This window comes from Oncorhynchus clarkii, chromosome 27 (genome assembly GCF_045791955.1).
Source record: "Oncorhynchus clarkii lewisi isolate Uvic-CL-2024 chromosome 27, UVic_Ocla_1.0, whole genome shotgun sequence".
NCBI lineage: Eukaryota > Metazoa > Chordata > Actinopteri > Salmoniformes > Salmonidae > Oncorhynchus > Oncorhynchus clarkii.
In genome coordinates, this window is record NC_092173.1 from 14575667 (window position 1) to 14603250 (window position 27584).

At 43.3% G+C, this 27584-nt stretch overlaps 1 protein-coding gene across 16 annotated transcripts in view; it reads right to left on the minus strand.

Moving 5' to 3' along the window:
• LOC139385551 (pleckstrin homology-like domain family B member 1) overlaps positions 1-27584 on the minus strand; it is a 106490-nt gene that overhangs the window by 53102 nt on the left and 25804 nt on the right. For 9 of the 16 annotated variants that reach the window (XM_071130714.1, XM_071130707.1, XM_071130703.1 and 6 more), the window contains exons 4-6: positions 24339-24509; positions 13185-13310; positions 1406-2931 (exon numbers count right to left, since the gene is read on the minus strand). In XM_071130714.1, the coding sequence (XP_070986815.1) occupies positions 1406-2931; positions 13185-13310; positions 24339-24509 (1823 nt within the window). Of the gene's footprint in view, positions 1-1405; positions 2932-13184; positions 13311-22390; positions 22863-24338; positions 24510-27584 lie in introns of those variants that run through there. The other 7 variants (XM_071130716.1, XM_071130713.1, XM_071130711.1 and 4 more) reach the window with 4 other exon arrangements.

Genomic DNA, 27584 nt, shown 5'->3' on the forward strand with positions numbered 1-27584 from the left:
GCTCAGCACATCCAGTAGCTTCATCATAAACATGTTGTGTATGACGGTATAACTCTGATTTAATTCTTATGTGAAAACCACGAGGGGGCCAATCTAACAACATTCTGATTTCATTGTTGTTTTTATTGGATAAATAGTGGAGAGAGAGAGACAAGCAGGGAGAGAGATTTTTCTGTCAGCATAGTGTCAGGGGCTGGATTTGGGAATATTCCCAGGTGGCTGAGTTATCCCCTAGGCCACTGGTCACCAACCTTTTCAGAGTCCAGATCACTTTCTGAGTCAAAATGCAAGCCAAGATCCACCGCTCAGATTTTGCTGAACATTGCTTCAAAAACGTAAGCTTATGCAACATGAACCTATTAAAAACACAGTACTGTAGCAATGAGACACAGCGGAGCGACAGAGCAGCCATTTGAAGGCTCGCCTCAACGTACCTCCGCTCTCCCTTTCCTCCGCTGACACTGACCAAAAAGATACACTGCCTTTCAGCTGAGGGCGAAACTTGAGTCGCACTGCATTATTTCATGCACAAATTCATGTTGTTACTCCTATGAACAGAGAAAGTGAAATATTCCTCAATATTAAAAAGACACAAGACGCCAATAATAACGATACACTTTCCTACTCATTCACTACAGCTGCAGTGCTGGTTGTAGCACAAGTGGAAGTAGGAAGAACGTGCATTTTATGGCTTATAAAAGCGTTGAAAACAAAGTGTTGACAGTGCTGAGTAAGAACTTACCCTCACTCATAAAAACAGCAGCTCTTTGCTGTATTCGTTGACAGTCTCTCTCTAGTCATGGTTTTAGAAGTTTTCAAATCTCACAGTATCAACTTTGCTGTAACATTATTTTACGTGTGCTACGTTACTGCAGGCATGGTAATCTGAGCCATCCGATTGGCCAGCGGCAGGCCTATGGTGCACTTGATTTGCTCTCCGGGCCCACAGGGAAGGCAGAGTTTGTACCTTCAGACACATTAAAATGGGAACACTTTGCCTACCCGGCACGAAGGGTAGCTAAAAAATAGGAATACATTTTTTTAAATAGGAACGCAAGGCATTATAGTTGTTATTTTTTATAGAAATGTTTGGCGATCGACTGGCCGATCTCCAAGGCATTCCTAGTCGATCACCAAACATTTCTGTGAAAAAAACTACGATAAAGGCTTGCGTTCCTATTTTTGGTGACCACTGCCCTTGACCATCTTGATGACCAGTAGACAAATGAATGGTCATTTAATTGATAGTATTACTTGGATAAATATTGTTCAACCAATCCAATAACTTGTAGGTTGCTATTACCCTGCATCTCTGTATCACGTAGGTCAATGATGATTGGTGTGAACGACTAGCCTAGCTCACAGCTAACAGTTGATCCAGCTAAGGGCAGGCCGCTCTACTTACCAGTCTTTCCATCTCCTGCTCCCTGAGCCTCTCCTCTCTCTGGCGCCGGTGGTACTCCAACAGCTCGTCCTCGTTGTCGCTGATCTCAGAGATGCTGTTTTTGCGCTCGCGCATGCCCGGGTGGGGACCCCTCAGATCCCGGGGGCCCCCAGACATCTTCCTATGGCCCCTGGGGCTGGCAAGAGGAGAGGAGCCAGGCAGAGAGCCCAGGCTGTAAGCTGGGGAGAGGGCATTCCCAAAGCTGGCCTTCCTCCCCCCTCCCCCGCTCTCCATCATCATCAACCCTGAGGTGGGGGAGGGGCTGCGGGCTCGGACCACACTGCCGCCAAACTGGTCCTCCGCGGGGGACTCGGCCTTGCGTTGGAGCCTGGGGCTCTCCGGGACTCCCAACTTCCCCAATGATGATGGGCTCTCAGGTGTTCTCAATGTGGGGATACTTCCAGGGAGAGCCCCGGGGAGAACAGGCACCCCTCTGCGAGCCATGGAGGGGCTGAGAGGAGGGAGCTCCTTCATGCTGCTGCCCCCGCTGCTGAGCTCAAGGTTCCTGCGAGACAGTCGAGGGCTCTCTGGGGGCTGCAGCGTGCGGGGGTGGGGGAAGGGGTGGTGCTGCTGGAGTGGAGAGCCCCCCTGGATGATGTGGACGATTGGGTCCAGGGGAGGCTGAAAGGCCCTGCTGTGCTGGGATAGCAGCTGTCTGGAAGGGCTGGAGGTGAGGGAGTGGTCCACTTGCTCTCTGAAGGGGCTGGCCGGGCGCTCCTGGAGGATGGAGCCCGCTTTCGTCCTTGGACTGGATGGGGAGGAGGTGGTGTAGGGGAACTTGGCCGTGAATCTGGGGCTACTTGGCACTGCGTTCCTGCCCATGTACCCGGCATCGGCTGAGGCAATAGATAGGTGGGTCAATCTAGGGCTCTCTGAACCCACCCCCCCTGGGCTGTCCAGGCTCTGGCCTCTGCGGGCTGGCTTGGGGCTCTGGGGGGCCTCCAGGAGACCTTTTCTCTGGTGCCTAGGGCTCTCAGGAACCCTCTGCACCCCGCCTCCAGGGCTGTAGTTGGTCAGTGTGGTCCTTGGCTGGGGGATGGGTGGTGTAGTTGTGTAGTTGTAGCTGGATGAGCGGACCGGCACGGGGGGCAGGGATGGGTCCTGGGGGTCCAGGCATCCGCTGGGAGAAGGGCTGGTGTAGCTGCCTGCGCTGCTGGCCGCCGAGGGAGAGGACAGGGGGGAGAAGGGTGGGGAGGTGTTCTCATAGCTGGAGCCCACAGACATGGCTCCTGGGCTGGTGGGAGGGGAGAGGAGGTATCGGCCTCCTCCATTGACCATGGGGGACAGCGGGGAGTGGGGGATGGGGTGGTCTGAAGAGGGAGGCTGGGGATCATCCATGACTAGGGAGTCCATGATGTCCTGGAGGTCCTTTTCGATGGAGCTGACGATGGCACTATGCTCGGAGCGGGAGTCTCTCTCCCCGGGGGCTGGGTGGCGCGACTGGGACGCTCCTGACTGATGGTTCCCATTGACCAGGCCCTCTGTATCTGTAGAGAATACATAACTAATATCAGTCTCAGGTATACAGTACATAGGCCTACTACACAGTACACATACATGTAAAGAGTGGTCAGAGTAAATGTTATGATCACTCACTAGGCTATACTATGAGTAAAGACTATGATCACTGCAATATATAGATACCAAAATGTGCAATATGTACAGTATGGTATATCCCTGAAAACAAATAGAAACAGGCATAGGCTCTAAGAGCTGAATAGATAATGAGATGTTGAGAGAAATGAATGCACCATAAAGTTCATAAATGGACTGTATCTTACGGTTGCATCACCTCTCATTAATATAAAGTCCCTTGTTACTTTTATGATTTAACCAAAGCCCTTAGCACAAGTACCTACAATTGGCACTTAAGTTTTATAGGTTGGCTACACTTCAATCCATCAATTATCTTAAAGCGCTTCTAAATTTAAACCCACCTGCTGCCCAACTTAATTTACCCAATCCACAATTTGCATGAAGAAATGCTACTGAGAAAAAGGAGGGATAAAAGAGGCAGAGAAAGAGTGAGAGAAACAGACAGAGAGAAAGATTAACAGAGAGACAGACAGACAGACAGACAGACAGAGAGAGGTAGACAGACAGACAGACAGACAGACAGACAGACAGACAGACAGAGATTTGTACATTGTTACAACACTGTATATATACATAATATGATATTTGTAATGTCTTTATTGTTTTGAAACTTCTGTATGTGTAGTGTTTACTGTTCATTTTTATTGTTTATTTCACTTTGTATATTATCTACCTCACTTGCTTTGGCAATGTTAACATGTTTTCCATGTCAATAAAGCCCCTTAAATTGAATTGAAATTGAGAGACAGAGAGAGAGACAGACAGACAGACAGACACCGCAAAAGACAGGCTTTGGAAAGATAAAGATTGAGGAGAAAATGTGCCAGTATAACCCACTTAGTGTGTGGCTGAAGAGCAGCGCACGCCAGGGCACAGTGGTAATTCAATCGAAATCTCAGGCAACTCGCTGCCTCGCCATAATGTCAATGTGGTAGATTAGGGAGCACAAGGGGACATCCAGGTGTAACCTATGGTATTAATATGATATGCTTATAGGCTCTAATAGAAATAAGCAACATCATCATCGGTATGATGGCAGGCAGCCTAGCGGTGAGAGTGTTGGGCCAGTAACCGAAAGGTTGCTGGTTCGAATCCCCGAGCCACAAGACACTTAACCTTAATTTTCTCCACAGCCTACTACTATGTCTGACCCTGGAAAACAACACATTCCACTGCACCTATCAGATGCATGTGAAAATAACGCTGCAGGGTTTTTCATGTTCAACAGTTTTCCATGTGTATCAAGAATGGTCCGACATCCAGCCAACTTGACACAACTGTGGGAAGCATTGGCCTTGCCTTACCTCCCTAATCTTACTACATTTGCACACAATGTATATAGATTTTTCTATTGTGTTATTGACTGTACGTTTGTTTATTCCATGTGTAACTTTGTGTTGCTGTTTGTGTCGCACTGCTTTGCTTTATCTCGGCCAGGTCGCAGTTGTAAATGAGAACTTGTTCTCAACTGGCCTACCTGGTTAAATAAAGGTGAAATTAAAAAATACATTTTTAAAAATTGGAGTCAACATGGGCCAGCATCCCTATGGAACGCTTTCAACACCAACACCATTTTCAAGTCCATGCCCTGACAAATTGAGGCTGTTCAGAGGGCAAAAGGATCGGAGGGTGCAGCTCAATATTAAGGTGTTCTTAAATGTTTGGTATACTCAGTCATATATATATATATATATATATACACACACACACACACACACACACACACACACTGAGTATACCAAACACACATACATATATATATATATATATATATATATATATATATATATATATATATATATATATATATATATATATATATATATATATATAAATATTCATCCAGTTGGGTTTACATTCAGACATGACATGGATATGGTGAGAACATGTGAGCGAGTACGATGTCATTAATGTTTGTTGGAATTTATGTAGGACTGAGTTTGTGTTTTAGTCTTCATGTTGAAGGTTGACCATTAAGTCACAGACAATGTCATGTCTAGGTTAGTGGATCCATGTCTGTGGACTGTTCAGTTGTCTATTGACTTTTGTCTATGGCTATTTTCTATTGTCTAAAAATGTGAATATTGTAAAGAAAAGACATCACAATCAAAAATACCTTGCCATAAGATGTCATAGTGCTACAATGTCACTGTACAGTACGTTACAAATTAGCGAGATCATGCATCTTTGGCAACTATTGTATTTGGAAATATGTACTGTGTGTAAGCGAATATGTATGTGAACACATTTCTGTGACATGTCTATATCATGCACATGCCAAACGTGAAAGCCATTCTAAATCCAGCTCGGTTTGAATCCCCTTCAAATAGGCTACTTTCAGTCCAGGATAAACAAGCTACTGTGTATCACTGCATTAAATAACCATCTTAATTAAATGGCCCATGTGATTTAGCGTTCTATTCATAAAGATGATCTCATCGCCCTGGATGATGAAGTGGCTTCACAAATAATGCATAACCACTATTTGTTCAGTAAAGAGCTGGGAGTAGCCTATCTGTCTTTCTACAATGACTCAACCAGAGCTCTTCTTCTGCTAAGCAGAAAACTATCCAAGCATCATGACGTTTTGAGTGACAGCACGACCACCATATGGCCCCAATACATTTTGGTGTATATTACAATTATATGGATCTTTTTCGGTTATTTGGTTGTTCATTTCCCCCGTTATTTTCTCAGCAGGCCACATGGTCGTCGCCAGCATTTCGTTTGTCAAACGTCTCAGAATATGAATAGGCCCATGTCTAAAACGTAGATAATGACCGTGAAAATACATTATTCTCTGTCCCTGGACGGACCCCATCATGTCCAACACCAAAGCGCCAATAATAATAATTATCAGTACTGACATGAATGGGTAATCTTGCGACTAAGTCGTTTATAATGACTTATAGCCCAGCTAAAATCCAAACGCTGGAGCCCGGCATTCCTACCTCAATAAAGCTGCCTTTACCGAAGCCTGTTGTAGCCTACCCGGGTCTCCGCACCCGGGAAGGTTGAGAGAGCCTCTGCCGACGTGATATTCCAGCCGGGTTTCGTGTGCCAGGCGCCGCTATCCTGCTTGCTCGCTCCCCCTCCCTTCCCTGTCCACGGTGCTGATGTGACCGCCTGCTAGATTTACCAGGGCGGCAACAATTTCGTCTGTTTTTCTTCTTAAAGGGGCAGTGCAGTCAAAAACGTGATTTGCCTATGCTTTATAAAAATATATTTCCACACTATGAGGTTGGAATATTACTGTGAAATAGTGTAAATTATGATAATACAGTTTGAGAGTAAGTGCCGTTTGAAAAGATTGCCTGAAATTTGTTTAGTATGGGTGTAGTTTTGGCCTGCCTGGCGGAATCACCAGGAGGTAAAAGTAAATAGACCAATAACAAAGAGAATTTCAAACCTCTTCCAATAACAGCTAGTTTCTATGTTACATATCCCTCTCATTAGACTCCTCCAATTAGGTCCCTGACTCAAACCACTCCCAGACTGGTTGAATATGTGCTTGAGAAATGTATTTTTGCTATTTTAATTAAAGACCATAACAGTAGCTAGGTTTCCATCCAATTAGTGACAGATTTTCATGCAAATATCCTAGAATCTTCATAAATAAAATATGCATATTTTCACACCAGTGCTGTTTCCAACAAACAGACTTCTTGTGGATACAAATCAGTGCGTGATGCCCTAGTGCACACAACGTTTATTTTTTTGCTTAAGTTTTCATGTACCAAATAAAAATAATGTGTTTCCATTTCAACTCTACCTATAGTTTTGTCACAAAAACTGTTAAATAGCTAAATAGCAAATGTGCCTACCTGGGTCTGGGCAAACGTGCCTACCTGGGTCTGGGCAAATGTGCCTACCTGGGTCTGGGCACCTGCGCTCTAGCCGACAGCTCGCAGATACAGTGCAGGTAGGCTGTGTGAGTACAGTAGGCTAGTCTACATGATGAGATTATTATGGATAAGAAGGAAAATATTTGTATTTGTCAAATGGCAGTCAAGCATCAATCATTTCACCAGAATAAGACCCTCGATATTTATTGGAAAGCAGCATCAAGCTCATCACCGTGTAATTTCACAAAACCCTGTGAAGTTCCTTGTAACTTATTTAATCTGTAGCCTAATAAACTGCATGGCTTCCCGAGTTATAGTGGGAGGCCCACACACCATATCATCGCACGACTCCAACATCAAGTCTGCTGACGACACGACAGTGGTAGGCCTGATCACCAGCGACGATGAGACAGCCTACAGGTAGGAGGTCAGACAGCCTACAGGTAGGAGGTCAGTGACTTGGCAGTGTGGGGCCCCAACAATAACCTCTCCCTCAACGTCAGTAAGACCAAGGAGCTGATCATGGATGACAGCAAACGGGGAAGGGAGTATGTCCCCATCCACATCGACGGGGCTGCACTGGAGGAGGTCCAAATCACACGTGCACCGTTGTCAAGAAGGTGCGACAGCGCCTCTACCCCCTCAGGAGGTTGAAAAGGGTTGGCATGGGCCCTCATAAAGTTCTACATTGAGAGCATCTTCACAGGCTGCATCACTGCTTGGTATGGCAATAGCACTGCCCTCAATCACATGGTGCTACAGGGGGTGGTGCGGACAGCCCAGTACATCACAGGGGCCAAGATCCCTGTCATCCAGGACCTCTATATCACGAGGTGTGAAAGGAGGACTCCAGCCACCCAAGCCATAGACTGTTCTCTCTGCTTCCACACAGCAAGCTTTACCAAGTCTGACACCAACAGGCTCCTTCAATTCCACATGTCATAAGACTGCTAAATAGCAAACTAAATAGCTAACAAAATGGCTACACAAACTCTATGAGTTGAACTTTGTATTTGTACAGCCTCCAGTATTTATGCTGCAGTAGTTTATGTGTCGGGGGCTAGGGTCAGTTTGTTATATCTGGAGTACTTCTCCTGTCCTATTCGGTGTCCTGTGTGAATTTAAGTGTGCTCCCTCTAATTCTCTCTTTCTCTCTCTCTCTCGGAGGACCTGAGCCCTAGGACCATGCCCCAGGACTACCTGACATGATGACTCCTTGCTGTCCCCAGTCCACCTGGCCGTGCTGCTGCTCCAGTTTCAACTGTTCTGCCTTATTATTATTCGACCATGCTGGTCATTTATGAACATTTGAACATCTTGGCCATGTTCTGTTATAATCTCCACCCGGCACAGCCAGAAGAGGACTGGCCACCCCACATAGCCTGGTTCCTCTCTAGGTTTCTTCCTAGGTTTTGGCCTTTCTAGGGAGTTGTTTCCGAGCCACCGTGCTTCTACACCTGCATTGCTTGCTGTTTGGGGTTTTAGGCTGGGTTTCTGTACAGCACTTTGAGATATCAGCTGATGTACGAAGGGCTATATAAATAAATTTGATTTGATTTGATTAATTATTTTGCACTGTCGCTATGCATATTCACAGAGCCCTACACACTACGCTCACTGATACTCCGACACACATATAAACACTCACTCCATCATTTGCTCTCACACACACACACACACACACACACACACACACACACACACACACACACACACACACACACACACACACACACACACACACACACACACACACACACACACACACACACACACAGCTGCTACTCTGTTTATCATATACAGTGCCTAGCAAAGTATTCACCCTCTTGGCGTTTTTCCTATTTTGTTGCATTTTATGTATGTCCATGTAAAAAAATAAAAACGTAAAAGTGGTGAGCATATGTGTTCACCTCGTTTGCTACGAAGCTCTTAAATAAGATCTGGTGAAACCAATTACCTTCAGAAGTCACATAATTAGTTAAATAAAGTCCACCTGTGTGCAATCTAAGTGTCACATGATCTGTCACATAATCTCAGTATATATACACCTGTTCTGAAAGGCCCCAGATTCTGCAACACCACTAAGCAAGGGGAACCACCAAGGAAGCGGTACTATGAAGCCCAAGGAGCTCTCCAAACAGGTCAGGGACAAAGGTATGGAGAAGTACAGATCAGGGTTGGGTTATAAAAAAATATCAGAAACTTTGAACATCCCACGGAGCACCATTAAATCCATTATTAAAAAATGAAAATAATATGGGACCACAACAGAGAGGGCCAACCCACCAAAACTCTGTCTACAAATTATTTGTAATTGTGTTCCGGCCCCCAGACCATCCGCTCAAGAACAAATCGGCCAGCGTCTGAATCTAGTTGATGATCCCTGCTGTATATAGTATGCTTACTTTATCGTGTTGTTCTTATTTTTATATCTAGTGTGTTTTTGTTCTACCTTGTTATTTTTAGTATTACAATGTTATCGATTACTGCATGGTTGGCGTTAGAGCTAGCAAGAAAGGCATTTCACGGTACTTGTGCATGTGACATTAACATTGAAACTAGTGTGAAATCATACTGTCATTCATATGTCATTTAATAATATGCCTAGGCTATATAGTATTGAGTCTTCCACGTTATCTACAATGTGATATACAGTGGGGCAAAAAAGTATTTAGCCAGCCACCAATTGTGCAAGTTCTCCCACTTAAAAATATGAGAGAGGCCTGTAATTTTCATCATAGGTACACTTCAACTATGACAGACAAAATGAGAAAAGAAATCCAGAAAATCACATTGTAGGATGTTTAATGAATTTATTTGCAAATTATGGTGGAAAATAAGTATTTGGTCACCTACAAACAAGCAAGATTTCTCACAGACCTGTAAGATTTCTCACAGACCTGTAACTTCTTCTGCCATTAATACAAATAACGAGTGGAGGACAAAGGAGCCTCTTACAGAAGAAGTTACAGGTCTGTGAGAGCCAGAAATCTTGCTTGTTTGTAGGTGACCAAATACTTATTTTCCACCATAATTTTCAAATAAATTCATTAAAAATCCTACAATGTGATTTTCTGGATTTCTTTTCTCATTTTGTCTGTCATAGTTGAAGTGTACCTATGATGAAAATTACAGGCCTCTCTCTCATCTTTTTAAGTGGGAGAACTTGCACAATTGGTGGCTGACTAAATACTTTTTTGCCCCACTGTATTTCCTTGCCTATTGTAATTTGTACTGCATAGACAATGACCTGAGGGATTTTGACTACATCAAAAAACAGTTGTAGAATGTGTAAGCTAAATCAGACGTTCTAGGCAGAGCCCAACCATTTGGAATTATGGAATATTAAGAATGAAGCTAGGAGATCATTAAGATAAAGAGGGCATTTAAATCCCCTCTGTTAACCTAAAATACACAGGGAAAAGGGTGCGGTGCAGGAAAGGTTGAGGAAACACACAGGAAGTGGAAGATGGAAGAATAGGGTGGAGGTTTAAAAATAGAAACAGTAAAAGATACCCCTCAACTTAAAATAAGCAGTGCTTAGCCAACAAAGCTTGCCTGGCTGGCATACGAATGAGCCTGGTAGGAAATGTGTCAGAGCTGCTCACTGAGCGTGGCTGAACTACTGTATAGGCCTACTGCAATGTACTGTTGGTGACTGGGTTGTGTTACCAAGCAAGCGCTAGAAATGTCTTAGAAATCATACTCATAAATCAAATCTATCGACCTTAATGTGACACGCAATAAATCCACAGTTTAAGTACTTCAAGGGTAAGAACAGAGACTCTCTACCGACCTCACCAAGGAATACACATCTAAGGAGAAATTAAGCCCTTTAAACAACAGTGAAAATCATTAATTTCCAAACCAGGAAGATCCCAACACCCAATATGTATATGCGCTATACTTATCACCGGTGGCACGTCGGCAACAAGCAACAAAATAAGGAAATAACAAGATGCTGGGACAGATCCCCCGAAGGTGGCCAAGGGGAAACACTCCACTGTGCCTGTGAGGAGAGGACAGGGCAGGGCTAGGCAGCTGAACACTTCTGCCTAGAGAGGAATGAGATGTTCATAAAACATGCATGGTGTGAAACCAGGGCCAGCAGGCCAGGCAGCCAGGGTTCTGTTGCACCCTGTCTCCACCCAGGCCAGAAATGGAAAGGCAATAGGGCGTGTGGAACTCTTCTGTGGCGTGTGGAACTCAGCACCTGTAAGGGAGCTGCTTCCTTTGCCACAAACAATCTGAGCCATTCATCTGTGGCGACACAGAAACAAGGACCTTGGGTGCAGGAAGTGAAGCCCTGTTTATTCAGTGTCTTTTCATTTGACGGGGTATTCAAAATGTCTTTATAATACCTGGCTTTTAACCCTTTGCTTACTTTTAGATATACCCCAGAAGTTTATATTCAGTGTGTGTCATTGTACTCCAACGTAGGTTGCCATAAACTGACGTCGGCCATGTATTCTGAATATTATGCTAGCATTGTATTTGAGAGGGTTCAAGGGAAGTGATCACAAAATGTATCTTGTAACATCTACATTTGATTTTCATACAACAGTAGGCCTATACCTTGAGTGTGTCATGACAGTACTGTATTACCTGTGACAGTATTGTATTACCTGTGACAGTATTGTATTGCCTGTGACAGTACTATATTACCTGTGACAGCACTATATTACCTGTGACAGTACTATATTACCTGACAGTACTGTATTACTTGTGACAGTACTGTATCACCTGTGACAGTATTGTATTACCTGTGACAGTATTGTATTACCTGTGACAGTACTGTATTACCTGTGACAGTACTGTATTACCTGTGACAGTACTATATTACCTGTGACAGTACTGTATTACCTGTGACAGTATTGTATTACCTGTGACAGTATTGTATTACCTGTGACAGTATTGTATTACCTGTGACAGTACTGTATTACCTGTGACAGTACTATATTACCTGTGACAGTACTATATTACGTGACAGTACTGTATTACCCGTGACAGTACTATATTACCTGACAGTACTGTGTTACTTGTGACAGTACTGTATCACCTGTAACAGTATTGTATTACCTGTGACAGTATTGTATTACCTGTGACAGTACTGTATTACCTGTGACAGTACTATATTACCTGTGACAGTACTATATTACGTGACAGTACTGTATTACCTGTGACAGTACTATATTACCTGTGACAGTACTATATTACCTGACAGTACTGTGTTACTTGTGACAGTACTGTATCACCTGTGACAGTACTGTATTACCTGTGACAGTACTATATTACCTGTGACAGTACTGTATTACCTGTGACAGTATTGTATTACCTGTGACAGTACTGTATTACCTGTGACAGTACTGTATTACCTGTGACAGTACTATATTACCTGTGACAGTACTGTATTACCTGTGACAGTACTATATTACCTGTGACAGTACTGTATTACCTGTGACAGTATTGTATTACCTGTGACAGTATTGTATTACCTGTGACAGTATTGTATTACCTGTGACAGTACTGTATTACCTGTAACAGTACTATATTACGTGACAGTACTGTATCACCTGTGACAGTACTATATTACGTGACAGTACTGTATTACCTGTGACAGTACTATATTACCTGTGACAGTACTGTATTACCTGTGACAGTACTGTATTACCTGTGACAGTACTATATTACCTGTGACAGCACTGTATTACCTGTGACAGTACAATATTACCTGTGACAGTACTGTATTACCTGTGACAGTATTGTATTACCTGTGACAGTATTGTATTACCTGTGACAGTATTGTATTACCTGTGACAGTACTGTATTACCTGTGACAGTACTATATTACGTGACAGTACTGTATCACCTGTGACAGTACTATATTACGTGACAGTACTGTATTACCTGTGACAGTACTATATTACCTGTGACAGTACTATATTACCTGACAGTACTATATTACCTGTGACAGTACTATATTACGTGACAGTACTGTATTACTTGTGACAGTACTGTATTACCTGTGACAGTACTATATTACCTGTGACAGTACTATATTACCTGACAGTACTGTGTTACTTGTGACAGTACTGTATCACCTGTAACAGTATTGTATTACCTGTGACAGTATTGTATTACCTGTGACAGTACTGTATTACCTGTGACAGTACTATATTACCTGTGACAGTACTATATTACCTGACAGTACTGTATTACTTGTGACAGTACTGTATTACCTGTGACAGTACTGTATTACCTGTGACAGTACTGTATTACCTGTGACAGTACTATATTACCTGAGTGGATTCTGTAGTTCCCACTGGAGCCCCTGCTTCCCCCTGGCATCATGCTCTTCATCCTGAACGCCTCCTCTGGGTGGTTGAAGCGGAAAAAAGCAGACTGTCCAAAACACAGCATACAGCCTGTAAAAGAAAACATGGGAGGTTGAGAAAGCAGCAGTTGTAAGGGAGGCGTTTCAGTGAACCATGCTCGCGTGATGAGTAACCTTGCCTAAGACCTAAACACTTGCATTAACTCCCCAAGGTCATGCTTGTCACATTGATATCTGTATCTTCAGGTCAACAGCTTTAGCTTCAACTGATGCTGCCTCTGTAAAATGAGTGAAACACATCTAATAAGTCTGGACAGTGTTAATGGAAACATAACTGATGATGAAAAGATAAAGTATCACAAGTCACTGGGGTTTGGCAGCTTGATAAGGTGGAAAAGGCAGGCAAAGCCTGTAACTCACTTCTATGTAAGCAGTGATGATTTCCTTGTGAGTGAACAGACCATAAATTTAGTTTGTATCTCCATGGAAAAGACTCCCTATGTTTGTAGTGCCTATTCTGATCGACTTACAGCCTTACTTGAAAAATCAAAAACATATCAAACCTTCTTATTCAGTCCTGTATGCTACTAACAGAAAGCAATCAGGAGAAAGCAATTATTCCTCCTGTACTGTCCAAACATAGTCCCATTATACAGTGAATAGCTGAAAATAGATTTTAGATTGAGGTAAATAGGGGGTGATGGTCTGCTAACTGATATCTGTCATCAGCAACCAGAGAACCTGGGGGTAAAAAGGCTTTCATGGAAACTTTTCCATCAGAGCACCATCACTGTACAGTGGGTGCGATCCAGATTCAACCTGTTCCCTTTACAGTGCACTACTTTGGACCAGGGTCCATAGGGCATTGTTCAGAAGTAGTGCACTATATAGAGAATAGGATTTCATTTCGGACACATGCAGTGTGTACAATGCAGCCAGATGCCTTTTTATTCCATGGAAGTGGGGAAGAATAGTTGATTACTTCACAGGTTCTGACAGGACAGCAAGTGATTAGGACACAAACACAGGCACAGCTGAATTACCGTGGTAACTATCACATCAGTGTAGGGAGACGAGATGACGTCAATGCAGAGGAGCAGAAGATAACATTTTTTTGTGTCGACAGTGAAGACTTGGTGAAAACATTAGCTTTAATTGTTCGCCTAAAGGGAAATTCTAAAAGTTACAGACAAAATTCATTTCTATATAATGTTTATTTCCACATTTGATAAGAAAGTATGAAACAAACATCTCTGGGGTGGCAAGAAGGGAAGCTAACGTAAAAACAAGTGTCATAAAACAAGACGATGGTAGTACTGAGACGGATTACATTTTATAACAGTATTATTTAAGATTTTAGTGGAGAGCGCCACATCAGCTGAATATCTGTCTGTACACGCTCTCTGTTCTTCTTCAGCAGATAGAGATTGTGCATTTTGGCAGGCCGATTTGTGGCAAAACTCAATCATGCCCAATGTCAGACCCACCCTTCAAATGACATAGCCCCGGGGCTACAGCCATCACACACCGTAAGCCAACTCAACCTCACAACTCATTGGCTATTCAGAGAGCACACACGCGCTGTACAGGCCTGATCCAACGTATTAATAGCATGCAAAAAACTATGTTACACACCCTTCCATCATGGTCATATAATAGCAGGAAAACATGGCAAAATGCAAAGTAAGAATGGAAAATGCACTGTTATGTGTGATTGTAATGACTTGTACGTGGTTGTATCTGACACCACAAATTTAAGGTTGACCAATTATGATTTTTCAACGCCGATACCAATACCGATTATTGGAGGACCAAAAAAGCCGATACTGTAACGGTCGTCGTTGGTGGAAACGGTGAGGACCAAAGCGCAGCGTGGTAAGTGTTCATATTTTTAATAAAATAAACTGAACACTATACAAATACAAAATAACAAAGTGAAAGACAAACTAACAGTCCCGTAAGGTGAATGAAAAAACACTAAACAGAAAATGAACACCCACGAAACACAGGTGGAAAAAGGCTACCTAAGTATGATTCTCAATCAGAGACAACTTACGACACCTGCCTCTAATTGAGAACCATACCAGGCCAAACCAACGTAGAAAAACAAACAGACTGCCCACCTCAACTCAGGCCCTGACCATACTAAAACAAAGACAAAGCAAAGGAACTGATGCGCCTCACGGCATAACACGGTGCCTCCCGGTCCCTCTCTCTCCACAGTAAGCACGGGGAGTTGGCGCAGGTCTCCTACCTGACTTCGCCACACTCCCCGTATTTTTTTATTTGTAATAATGACAATTACAACACTACTGAATGAACACTTATTTTAACTTAATATAATACATCAATAAAATCAATTTTGCCTCAAGAAAATAATGAAACATGTTCAATTTGGTTTAAATAATGCAAAAACAAAGTGTTGGAGAAGAAAGTAAAAGTGCAATATGTGCAATGTAAGAAAGCTAACGTTTCAGTTCCTTGCTCATAACATGAAAGCTGATGGTTCTTTTTAACATGAGTCTTCAATATTCCCAGGTAAGAAGTTTTAGGTTGTAGTTATTATAGTACTATTTCCCTCTATACCATTTGTATTTCATTAACCTTTGACTATTGGATGTTCTTATAGGAACTTTAGTATTGCCAGTGTAACAGTATAGCTTCCGTCCCTCTCCTCGCTCCTCCCCGGGCTTGAACCAGCAACACAACGACAACAGCGCGTGCTATTAGCGGTTACACAAGCCTAATCTCGGGAGTTGATAGGCTTGAAGTCATAAACAGCGCAATGCTTGACGCACAACGAAGAGCTGCTGGCAAAACGCACGAAAGTGCTGTTTGAATGAATGTTTACGCGTCTGCCTACCACCGCTCAGTCAGATACTTAGATGCTTGTATGCTTGTATGCTCAGTGAGATTATAGGACACGCTAGATAATATCTAGTAATATCATCAACCATGTGTAGTTAACTAGTGATTATGATTGATTGTTTTTTATAATATAAGTTTAATGCTAGCTAGCAACTTACCTTGGCTTACTGCATTCGCGTAACAGGCAACGAGAAAGAGGCAGGTCGTTATTGCATTGGACTAGTTAACTGTAAGGTTGCAAGATTGGATCCCCCGAGCTGACAAGGTGAAAATCTGTCGTTCTGCCCCTGAACGAGGCAGTTAACCCACCGTTCCTAGGCCGTCATTGAAAATAAGAATGTGTTCTTAACTGACTTGCCTGGTTAAATAAAGGTATCAAAAAATAAATGTTTTAAAGATCGGCGCCCAAAAATACAGATTTCCGATTGTTATGAAAACTTGAAAATCGGCCCTAATTAATCAGCCATTCCGATTAAATGTTCCCTACTGAAAAGTAAAGTATTTAAAAGCATGTAGTCTGTGCAGAATGCAGATATGAACTGTGAATCCAGAACCCTAACCCACAACAGTAAAATACTGTCAGGCTAACATGGCCTTGTTTACTGTACCCGTTACAGCTGTACAACTCAGCTCTATTGGAACACAGGCAGTGGACAAATAAGCAGTATGCATGGTGGGCTGATGTATGCAGAAGAAGACTGAAGCTCTTTCTGAAGCTCTTTCTCTTTTGCCCTCAGGGAGTCTGATCCAAAGATCTCGGCAGCCGTAGGACCCCGTGTGCCCCTCTCTGTCTGGAGCTTCCGGTGAGAGTTAACTAAAAGTGCCTGCTGCACCATCAAATTGTGTTGGTAAACAACAGGTGAAATGCTTATTTTACGGGCCCTTCCCAACAACGCAGAGATAAAAAAAAAGAGAGAAATTATCAAAAAATAATAACACAAGGAATAAATACACAATGAGTAATGATACACACACACAGACCCTGGGCAGAGGGGCAGCGAAGCCTCACCCTGCTGCCTGCTACATCTACAGCTGAGCGGTGACACCACAGACCATCAAGGATCAGACAGGCAGGTTGAGTCAGCAAACCACACAAAGAGCTGCTCGCTCACATCATTTCCAAACTACAGCAGTGTGTGTGTGTGTGTGTGTGTGTGTGTGTGTGTGTGTGTGTGTGTGTGTGTGTGTGTGTGTGTGTGTGTGTGTGTGTGTGTGTGTGTGTGTGTGTGTGTGTGTGTGTGTGTTCATAAGCCATTAACCAGGAGTGGACAACAGAGTAAGACAACACACTGGACAAGCACAGGCATCAAACTGGGTCTGAGTCAATGACATGACAAGTTTAAGAATTTTCAATCTCTCTCAACTAACTTTTGACTGGCTAGCTAGTACGAACCGTGAAGTATGGCTCATGAGATGAATGCATTTTTTATATTTTTTCTTTCCTTGGACTGGTGGTTGATCAATATCAACGCAAGGAAAATATAGTGAAATTACCATATAATTAGTTGTGTGAGTTACTGCACGGACAATATTAAAAATTGATGACAGCTGCATAAATGGCTAGTCAGTAGCCACTCATAGTGACAGGACAGAGTCATTCTCTGTGAAACACATCATTGCCAATGAGGACTCATCAATTCAGCCATTAGAGACCTACTTATATTGATGGATCACTTGGCATAGGGAAACACTAAACAACAGTATGTGACTATAGATTTACAGAGTGCTGAGATGTGAGGCATGTATTTATGTCCTGAAATGGTAGTATAGCTCAGCCATGCATCGTGTAAACTGTACCTGGTGACAGTGGCATAGCCAGAAATGTATTTTTGGAAAGCAGCTAATTTCCTGCAATTTTACACATTTTGCCATGGGGCAAAGATTCAAATGTACCGTTTTATAGCTAATCTCATGTTATTCTACACATTTTGCCATGAGGCTGAGAGAAAATGTTGCTGTTTTAAAGCTAATTTCTTACAATTCTATACATTTTGCCACGAACAGTGAGGAGAATGTGCAGTTTTATAGCTTCTTGTGCTATTCTACACATTTTGCCAAATGTAGCATTTCTAAAGCGTATTAAAGATAAAATATGGGTGTGTTGACTTTTTTTGCTCAATCTGATTGGTTGGTCCTGGTTTGCCAATGGGTTGGCCTGGGCCCACTTAAGCCCACCCGTTCCTTCACCCAGGGATATTCCCTGACTGGAATCATAAATTAGGTCTAATTAGGTCTAATCAGAATACGGGACACGTAGAATAGCAATCTGCGATTATAGTGCCTCGTTTTCATTTTTAACTATCTTTCACAATAACAAATAGTAATTGAGCGAGTCAATACCATTAGCAAGGTCCCTAGGCAATCACTGTTCTGGAATTCAATAAATCTAGCAGTCGTTTATAGATAAATGGAGAATTTGCATACAGAAATAAAAATGGATTGATGGTGGCAACACATTGAGAATGAATATCATGAATAATTTGTTGTTGGTTTGGCGGTACAACAGATCAACATACTAAGAATCGTCCACGTTTACTGTTTGCCTCTTGTCATCAGACTTACCTGGAAGTGAACATTTGTCTGGAGACTGAAGGCTTCCATACTTACTCTCTTCATTCACAATTTGTCTGTATTAAGAGTAGGGCCCGGCGTATTTCCAGACCATGTGACCTGACCAGGGAAAACTAATGGCACGAAGTGTGTGTGTGTGTATAAGCAGTCTACTAAGAGTAGAGTATACATTGAGTATACATTGTTGATATGATAAGCAACTGTGTGGATGTTGCTAATATTTTGGCATCACGACACTGAACTAAAAATTCTCCCTTACATTAAAAAAAAAATCTCAGGGTGTGAGCTCCTCATTGCAGCACCTTCCGTCACCACAATGCCCTCGTCATGCTGTCCGACTGTGCCTCTGTCTAGGGGTCCCTCCTCTGCTTATCTCTACTGAGACAGCGTTGTTGGGCAAATGACAGTTTGCTGTCTTTTAACCAGACCACAATTATGCCAAATCAGACTACAGAGATACCTAACCCAACTCCCTAGGTGGTCCATGGAGACCTCCACTAGAGCACTTGTAGGGGTCACATTCCCATTGGACCTTCCCTAGTCAATCACCTTTGGTTAATCATAGGAGATGACAGAGTATAGGCAGCGACGGCACTAAACCAATGACAGGGTTGTAGAATAGATCCTTGGGTTCTCCACTCCAGGGGTGGACTGGCCATCTGGTATTTCTGGCAGATGGGCTGGTCAATTTTTAGACCAGTTGCCCTGTCTAACATTGTTTTTTTGTGCAAAATTATCCTTATCTGTCTCGAGGAAAAAAATGGGCCAATGTGGAGTCCTCAAGGAAAATAATGGGCCAGTGTGGGGTCCTCAAGGAAAATAATGGGCCAGTGTGGGGTCCTCAAGGAAAATAATGGGCCAGTGTGGGGTCCTCAAGGAAAATAATGGGCCAGTGTGGGGTCCTCAAGGACAATAATGGGCCGGTGTGTTAGAAATTCCAGGGACAATTTTTGGTCCCAGTCCGCCACTGTTCCACTCATCACTCCATATGCTCTCAGCTCTCCCCAGATTTGAAGTGAAGAACCTTTTTATCAGAGACAAATATCTCAGAGATTCCAATAACGTTTAATCAAGTGTTTGCTAAAACAACCTGACAGTAAAATATGACACGTTGCCATTTTTTAAATAATAATTCATTACATCATTTGGGAGAGGACATGCTTCAATGGTAAATGAAAAAACCTTCACAGAAGATAATTCATTGGGGCTGTTGGAAGAGAACGGGGGTGGCGGCTGCGCAGCCAAGATCTTCACAGTTAATCAGCGAGATTGATTCTCTCAACGTTGCGAGGCAGAGTTATCCTTTAACACTCCAATATTGGCAGAACTCATGGGTTCTCATCACAGCGAGTGCACTTTGGGAATGGCTCCAAAGTACATCTTTCATATCTCGTATGGGGTTTTCTCTGCAAGTTACCATATTCATGTTATTCAATTACAACAAAAAGGGTACCATGTAGCCTACTCAAGTAGAAGACTTGATTGCGAGAAGTCAACAGGTTAATTGACATTACTATATTTTCAATACTCTAAACAGAAAATCACAGATGAGGTTGTCTGAGATGGGTGTGGATATGTCTTTACTTCAAGGTAACTTTGACACAACTAGAAGTGACACCAAAGAGCACAGACCATTATTCACTGAAAACACTTGGACACTGGCAGGGATTCAAATCTCCTCAAGAGATATTCTTTCATGAAAACCTGGTAGATGAAAGAAACCATAGGAGAAGGTTGGGTCGGTGTACCTGAGGGGTACTACATTGGTTTATATCACTGTAGTGTAAAATAAATTGAGACCATATTCCCTGGAGTTAAACCCTTGCCAAGCAACAATATGAAAGCATTTTCATATCATCATTTAAATGTAGTATAGTTAGCCAAAAACGATCTTCATTGTTAAGCCTTGGAAAGTAAGCTATTGGGACCACTGAAATAAGATCTAGGAAACTGGGTTAAGAGCAAATACTTGGAATTGTGATTACGTGAGGGCATGTGTGAAGAATAGAGATCGACTGAGTTTCAGTTGGCTTCAACAAAGAAAGAGTCCCTCTGACCCTCCATCTGTGACTAACCTGAACTACTTTCTCAAGTTCAGATAAACTTTTCATTACTTTAAAATCAATCAATAAATCAACTTCTAGTAGTAAGACCAAATGTATTTTCATTCCTTTACTACTAGTTAACTATCATTTAAGCTCACAGTGTTTGACAATTTCACATTTAACTGTGTCATCATAAAACACAGAAGACCAGACACTAAACCTAGAGTGTCAGATATCTCTAAAGCAGAGGACACACTGGACAAAGGGATGCCAAAAAGTAAGCATGACAGTTGCCATGGCATTGTTGTGTTTTACTGCTTAAGGAAAGGCCAGACACTTTCAAGCTCACCAGTTAATCACTCAAAGCTTTAGCCAATGCAGAGGCCATAAAGTGCAGCCACACATACCAAGAGATAGAGAGGAGATACACAGGAAAGCAGTGGAAGTTCTCATATGACCATTCTATTTTCACCAACATAACGAAGTTGGCATATCCAACATAACTGAGTTGGTATATCAATACATGTCATAACTATGACGTCTGCCCACTTTCTAAAGTGGGTAGAGGTATCCTATACAGCAATACCCGATGAGACATTTTAAGCTTGTGATGAATAAAATGAATGATGGTGACAGTCAAGTATTTTGGTAAAATACAATCCACTTAATTTGAGACAGTCAACCCCTTACAGTATAGAATGTGGCATTTGACACCATTGATACTGATTTCAGGTTCCCTCTTCATATACTTTCATAATTGAGAAATCTATTCCATAACATTTATCCCAGATACAATATCCTGAAACTATCTGCCATCTCCTGTGAGTGGCATAATGAAGTGTCAGGGGGTCTTGTAACATATGTGCACTGTTCGCACTCCCTCCCTCACCTCCTTTTGCCAGAACAACATTAACAATAAATAGTCCTGCTGGTCAAGTCGGTGAAACAGATGGCTATGGGTTATTTCTCTATCCACACTCTGTGTATGTGGCCTCACAAACAGAAGAGTCCAGGTTCAACCAAGCATGAGCAGCAGGATATGTGGCTCACCGAGCTGTAAACAAAGAGTGAATTTTAGGGCAGCCTGATGCTTGTTTGCAGAGGTGGTACACCTCCTGTCTCTTTATGCATGCAATGGGGGTCAATGCAATGTGTCAGAAATGACAGATTTTGGAGGGGGGAGTTTTGAGTGGGTTTGCTAATATGAGAATAGACTGCGTCTAGATTCTAGACAGGGTTAACAGCATGCTTAGGTCTCATGGACCAGGAATAGAAATGTAACAGTATACAGGCACCTGGTGACCATGCCAAAATAAAAAGAGATCACTGCCCTGTCATAGTGGAGGATTTGGCTAGAGATTTTATCCTTGTATATGTTTTGCTGTCAATATTAATAAAACAGGTCAATGTTACTTTACTGGTGCAGGTGTATTATATTTTTTTACGATATCAATAAAGGAGACAATGTCTACTTTCGAGATTAGGGCACAATGAATCATTTGAATGTTACAACGTTATACTTACTGTACGTCACCCATCTACTGTAACGAATCTAGCAACTCGCTTTTTTTTTTTTTTTACAACTGATGATTAACCAATTGCAAAAAGTTGGTAGATACAATAAATTCACACAGCTGCAATACTCTACAACATAGACATTGCCTTTCATTCTGACTATAACACTTACTTTAAATGAAAGTCCTCTTGCCCTCTGCTTTTAACATCGCAGCTGCTCCTTTAAAAACAGCCACGTGTTTTTCCTGAATGTAAAATGATTGTTGAAGAAGAAGAGAGCGGCAATGCGGGCTTGTCCTGACTACTCCTTTGTTATGGTAATATGTGTCAGTATTCTTCCACAGGCTACTCACATAGGCTACGTTATGTTTTCACAAAATACGCTGTCCACCTGCCTTGTAGTGCAGTCTGTAGAACAGTTGGTTCATCCAACGCGTACTGTAAGCATACAATCCATTTCAGTGAAATATGTTGCGTTACAATTCGTTGTATATTGCTCCTTCCAACGCAGCCTCGCGCAACGTCCTATTTATCAGTCAGTCACCATAGCAGTGGACTACACACGCATGTTTGTTTTGCCGGGGCTCCTTGCAGCAGGAGAGATGGTCGAAGTTGAACAGCTGTTTCCGACACAGGCTCAAACTAATATCCACCCCAGAGAGAAAGAGAAAAGGGTTTGGTGTGGTGGGAGGAGGGCTCAGGGGTGGGGTGAGAGGAGCACTAACCCTGAGTCAGAGCTTCTATGTGCAATCCCAAATCTCTGTCATCTGAATCAACCTCACCCCATTTCCTCCAGTATTAGTTTAGTATCTTCTGAGTCTGTTTGACTGACTGACTACCAAGTTATTATGGGGAAGGGTTCAATGGATTTGTTGTTCACATGTTAACACTCAGCTTTAATCAAAGCCCTCAATATGTCTCATACTCTCTTCACAGGACCACTGCTCTGTGCTATAAATCAGAGAACATTTTTTATACTGTACCTTCTGAGATGAAAATGTAATATCAACCCAATTTTCAAGTCTGGATTCAGTCTATTCTTTTCAATAGCTTACCACTCACCCAGAAAAAACAAGGAATTTCTGCATCTTGAATGACAGTAGCAATTCCAGCTTTTCACTGATGCCTGTTACATAATATGACCGCCACAGTGTCAAAGGTATCTAGTATCAACTAACTCATCTCTACATATTATGACACAGATCCCTAGTCAGCACAATCAATTAGTACAATTCATTTTTTTTGTACCAAAAAATATACATATATCCATGATTCCCTCAAATAATTATTTGACCTTTTACCCCCAGGGGTAAAGGGGGATCTGTTGGGGTAAGAGGGGTGGAATAAAAATAGCAATGTCCCTGCTACAAGAAAATCCAGGTTGGGGGATGCCAGGAGACAGGCAGTGTCATCATTAGCCTCCAACTCCAGCTCTCTCGTTACTGTTTTTTAGTTTATGACTATTAAGTTCCTGTGATTCTATGGAGCCAAGAAGCCGTTGAGATACTGTAAGTACTATGACTAATGTCATAGATACTCTCCCAGCGGGAGGGCCTGTTGCTTTATTTTCTGTTGGTCTTGTAGCATAAATTCAGACATCCTGGTGAAAGAATGTGATGTATTGGAAATCAATAGGCTTCCTTCCAGCCATGTTGTAATATTCCAGTGTGCTTGAAATGATTCACTACAGCCCCACAGGAACGTGTGGTTGTTTCTCAATCGATGTGTTTAGAAAAGGCACACATTTGCATTTACTGAATAGATTTCTTGACTCTAATACTCCCATCTTAATTGATTTGGGGTTTGTAAGTGCTGGTTACACAGTTAGCAAATAGGCATCGATCTTTGGTATTAATTGTACACATGTGCATTGGTTAGTCCGGGAATGTAATTGAGTTCCTCTCAATGACCAAAGCAATATCACATAAAAATGTTTCATTGCATGTGTGTTTTTTGTCAAATCATCTTGAAACAGTATGTGCGTCTGTTGCTGTACGTCATTATTCTATGTTGAATGTGATACTATAATAGATGACAATAAGAGTTGTAGGTATGCAGAAACAGACTCCTTACCAATGAGGTTTATTTCCACAAGTCAGTTTGTTTGTAAGGAGCCATACCTTGTGACAGGCGGACCGGTTTGGTGACAGGAAGCCCGTCTATGGCACACTGGTTCCCACAGGGGTGGAGAGTGATGATCCCTGCCCGGTTCTCTATGTAGCAGTGCTGGGCGGCAACTCCTGGGCCCTGGATGCTGATGTCCATCGCCCCATGGCCCAACGTGGTCCTACCTGTAGGAGCAACACCCAGAAGAGTATGAGCAAAAGATGAACACTGGAACTGAGGGATTCTAGCCTGGTGGTAGCCTGATCTGTCTGTTCAAATAAAAGAGACGGCTAAAGAAGCACTAAAATATTTGACTACCAGGCTAGAATGATCCCTCAATGTTCATAGAAACAGTCTCTCATCAAACTGTGTTGCCAAGAGAAGAATGTGGCTGTATGTTGACTGTGGCTGTTAGTGGCTGTAAATTGACATTCAACCACAGTGTTTTACTTATTGTGTTCAACGTCCATGTTGTTACTGTATAATGACAAAGTTACCTATTTATTAAGTGACAGAATAACTTGCAAGAGAAGTGAAACCTTCAAAATAAGTAAATGATTACGTAATCTTGTTTTATTCTGATATAGTCCATTGGACAAGTCTTTGTAACTCATGGCGGGAGTCAATGTCATATCCAGCAGTCTTGCATTAAATTAGGCAGACACGCTAAAAAAAAGAAATGCTTTGTAACTAAATCCCATTCCACCCTTCACAACCCCCTCCCTCTGCCCAACAGTGACCCTGTCCAGCCTCATCTCTACTGGGGCTCCAGATAAAAGGAGAAAACCCAGTGGAATGTCACATCACAGTGCAACACACATTCTCATCCTCGCTCCCCTCTGGACCAAGGCTGCCTCCCAAATAGCACCTTATTTCCTATAAAGTGCACTACCTTTGACCAAGGCCCATAGGGAAGAATCTGCCATTAAATAGGACATATGGTGTCATTTGGGATGGAGCCTTCTCAGTGCATTCCATACCCAACTCCCTGCAGAACTCCAGACAGAGAGGGGCATGGAGAAAGGAATTCCCAGGATGAATGGTAGCAGTGGTGGACAGTGCAGGAGGTAGGGAGAGGATAGTAAAGCGTTTTTAGGGAGGGGTGGTGGACAATGCAGGAGGTAGGGAGAGGATAGTAAAGCGGTGTTAGGGAGGGGTGGTGGACAATGCAGGAGGTAGAGAGAGGGTAGTAAAGCGGTGTTAGGGAGGGGTGGTGGACAGTGCAGGAGGTAGGGAGAGGGTAGTAAAGCGGTGTTAGGGAGGGGTGGTGGACAGTGCAGGAGGTAGGGAGAGGGTAGTAAAGCGGTGTTAGGGAGGGGTGGTGGACAGTGCAGGAGGTAGGGAGAGGGTAGTAAAGCGGTGTTAGGGAGGGGTGGTGGACAGTGCAGGAGGTAGGGAGAGGGTAGTAAAGCGGTGTTAGGGAGGGGTGGTGGACAGTGCAGGAGGTAGGGAGAGGGTAGTAAAGCGGTGTTAGGGAGGGGTGGTGGACAGTGCAGGAGGTAGGGAGAGGGTAGTAAAGCGGTGTTAGGGAGGGGTGGTGGACAATGCAGGAGGTAGGGAGAGGGTAGTAAAGCGGAGTTAGGGAGGGGTGGTGGACAATGCAGGAGGTAGGGAGAGGGTAGTAAAGCGGTGTTAGGGTGGGGTGGTGGACAGTGCAGGAGGTAGGGAGAGGATAGTAAAGCGTTTTTAGGGAGGGGTGGTGGACAGTGCAGGAGGTAGGGAGAGGGTAGTAAAGCGGTGTTAGGGAGGGGTGGTGGACAGTGCAGGAGGTAGGGAGAGGGTAGTAAAGCGGTGTTAGGCAGGGGTGGTGGACAATGCAGGAGGTAGGGAGAGGGTAGTAAAGCGGTGTTAGGGAGGGGTGGTGGACAATGCAGGAGGTAGGGAGAGGGTAGTAAAGCGGTGTTAGGGAGGGGTGGTGGACAATGCAGGAGGTGGGGAGAGGGTAGTAAAGCGGAGTTAGGGAGGGGTGGTGGACAGTGCAGTAGGTAGAGAGAGGGTAGTAAAGCCGTGTTAGGGAGGGGTGGTGGACAGTGCAGGAGGTAGGGAGAGGGTAGTAAAGCGGTGTTAGGGAGGGGTGGTGGACAATGCAGGAGGTAGGGAGAGGGTAGTAAAGCGGTGTTAGGGAGGGGTGGTGGACAGTGCAGGAGGTAGAGAGAGGGTAGTAAAGCGTTGTTAGGGAGGGGTGGTGGACAATGCAGGAGGTAGGGAGAGGGTAGTAAAGCGGTGTTAGGGAGGGGTGGTGGACAGTGCAGGAGGTAGAGAGAGGGTAGTAAAGCGTTGTTAGGGAGGGGTGGTGGACAGTGCAGGAGGTAGGGAGAGGGTAGTAAAGCGGTGTTAGGGAGGGGTGGTGGACAGTGCAGGAGGTGGGGAGAGGATAGTAAAGCGGTGTTAGGCAGGGGTGGTGGTGGGGGTTGAGGTCAGGGCCAAATTATGGAGTAGAAATTAGGGGGTACGAATAGTAGACAGAGAGTCCATGGGGTCAATTATATCAATAAAAATTCAAATATTTCCTGCAATTCTAGACAGTTTGACATGACTTCTCTTTGGTATTTTGAGGGGTATATGGAGGGGTGTTTTGAGTACACAGTATAAGTGGAAAGATAATTGGAAGGCCCCCCAGGAAAAATGACTAACCTGCATTTCAACCCATTTTGCCATGGGGCAGAGACAAAAATGTGCAGTTTTGTAATGCTATTCTACACATGTTGCCATGAGGCTGAGAGAATATGTTGCAGTTTTAAAGTAACTGTGTGGCTACCCAATGAGCATGAGCGACCCAATATGCACTGGGTCCATTCTTAGCAAGGTTCCGTCGGCCACATAGTAACGAATGACTTTGTTTTGAAAACTACGTTGCTCTAGGTGGCTATGTTAGCGTCAACTATGGGTAGCTATCGCTAGAGTTTGGACTTCTGTTAACGTTACGACATGAATTGGGTAGCCCGTGATCATGCCACCCAATTCGCACGGGTTCCATAGTGACGAATTACTTCTTTAAAGCTAAGCAAGCTGTTACAGAAAACTGTTTGTCAACAACCAGAAAATAACTAGCTGTTTCCGAGATGGGGGCGAAGGACACTGTGTACTTCCCTCTTTTTAACGTTAACAGAAGTCCAAACTCTTGTGGTAGCTACCCATAGTTGATGCAAACGTAGCCATGTAGTCATTTGTCGCTATGGGGCCAACGGAACCTTGCGACAATGGACCCCTGTGCATATTAGTTAGCCCGTGCTCATTGGGTAGCCACAACTGGCCAGTGA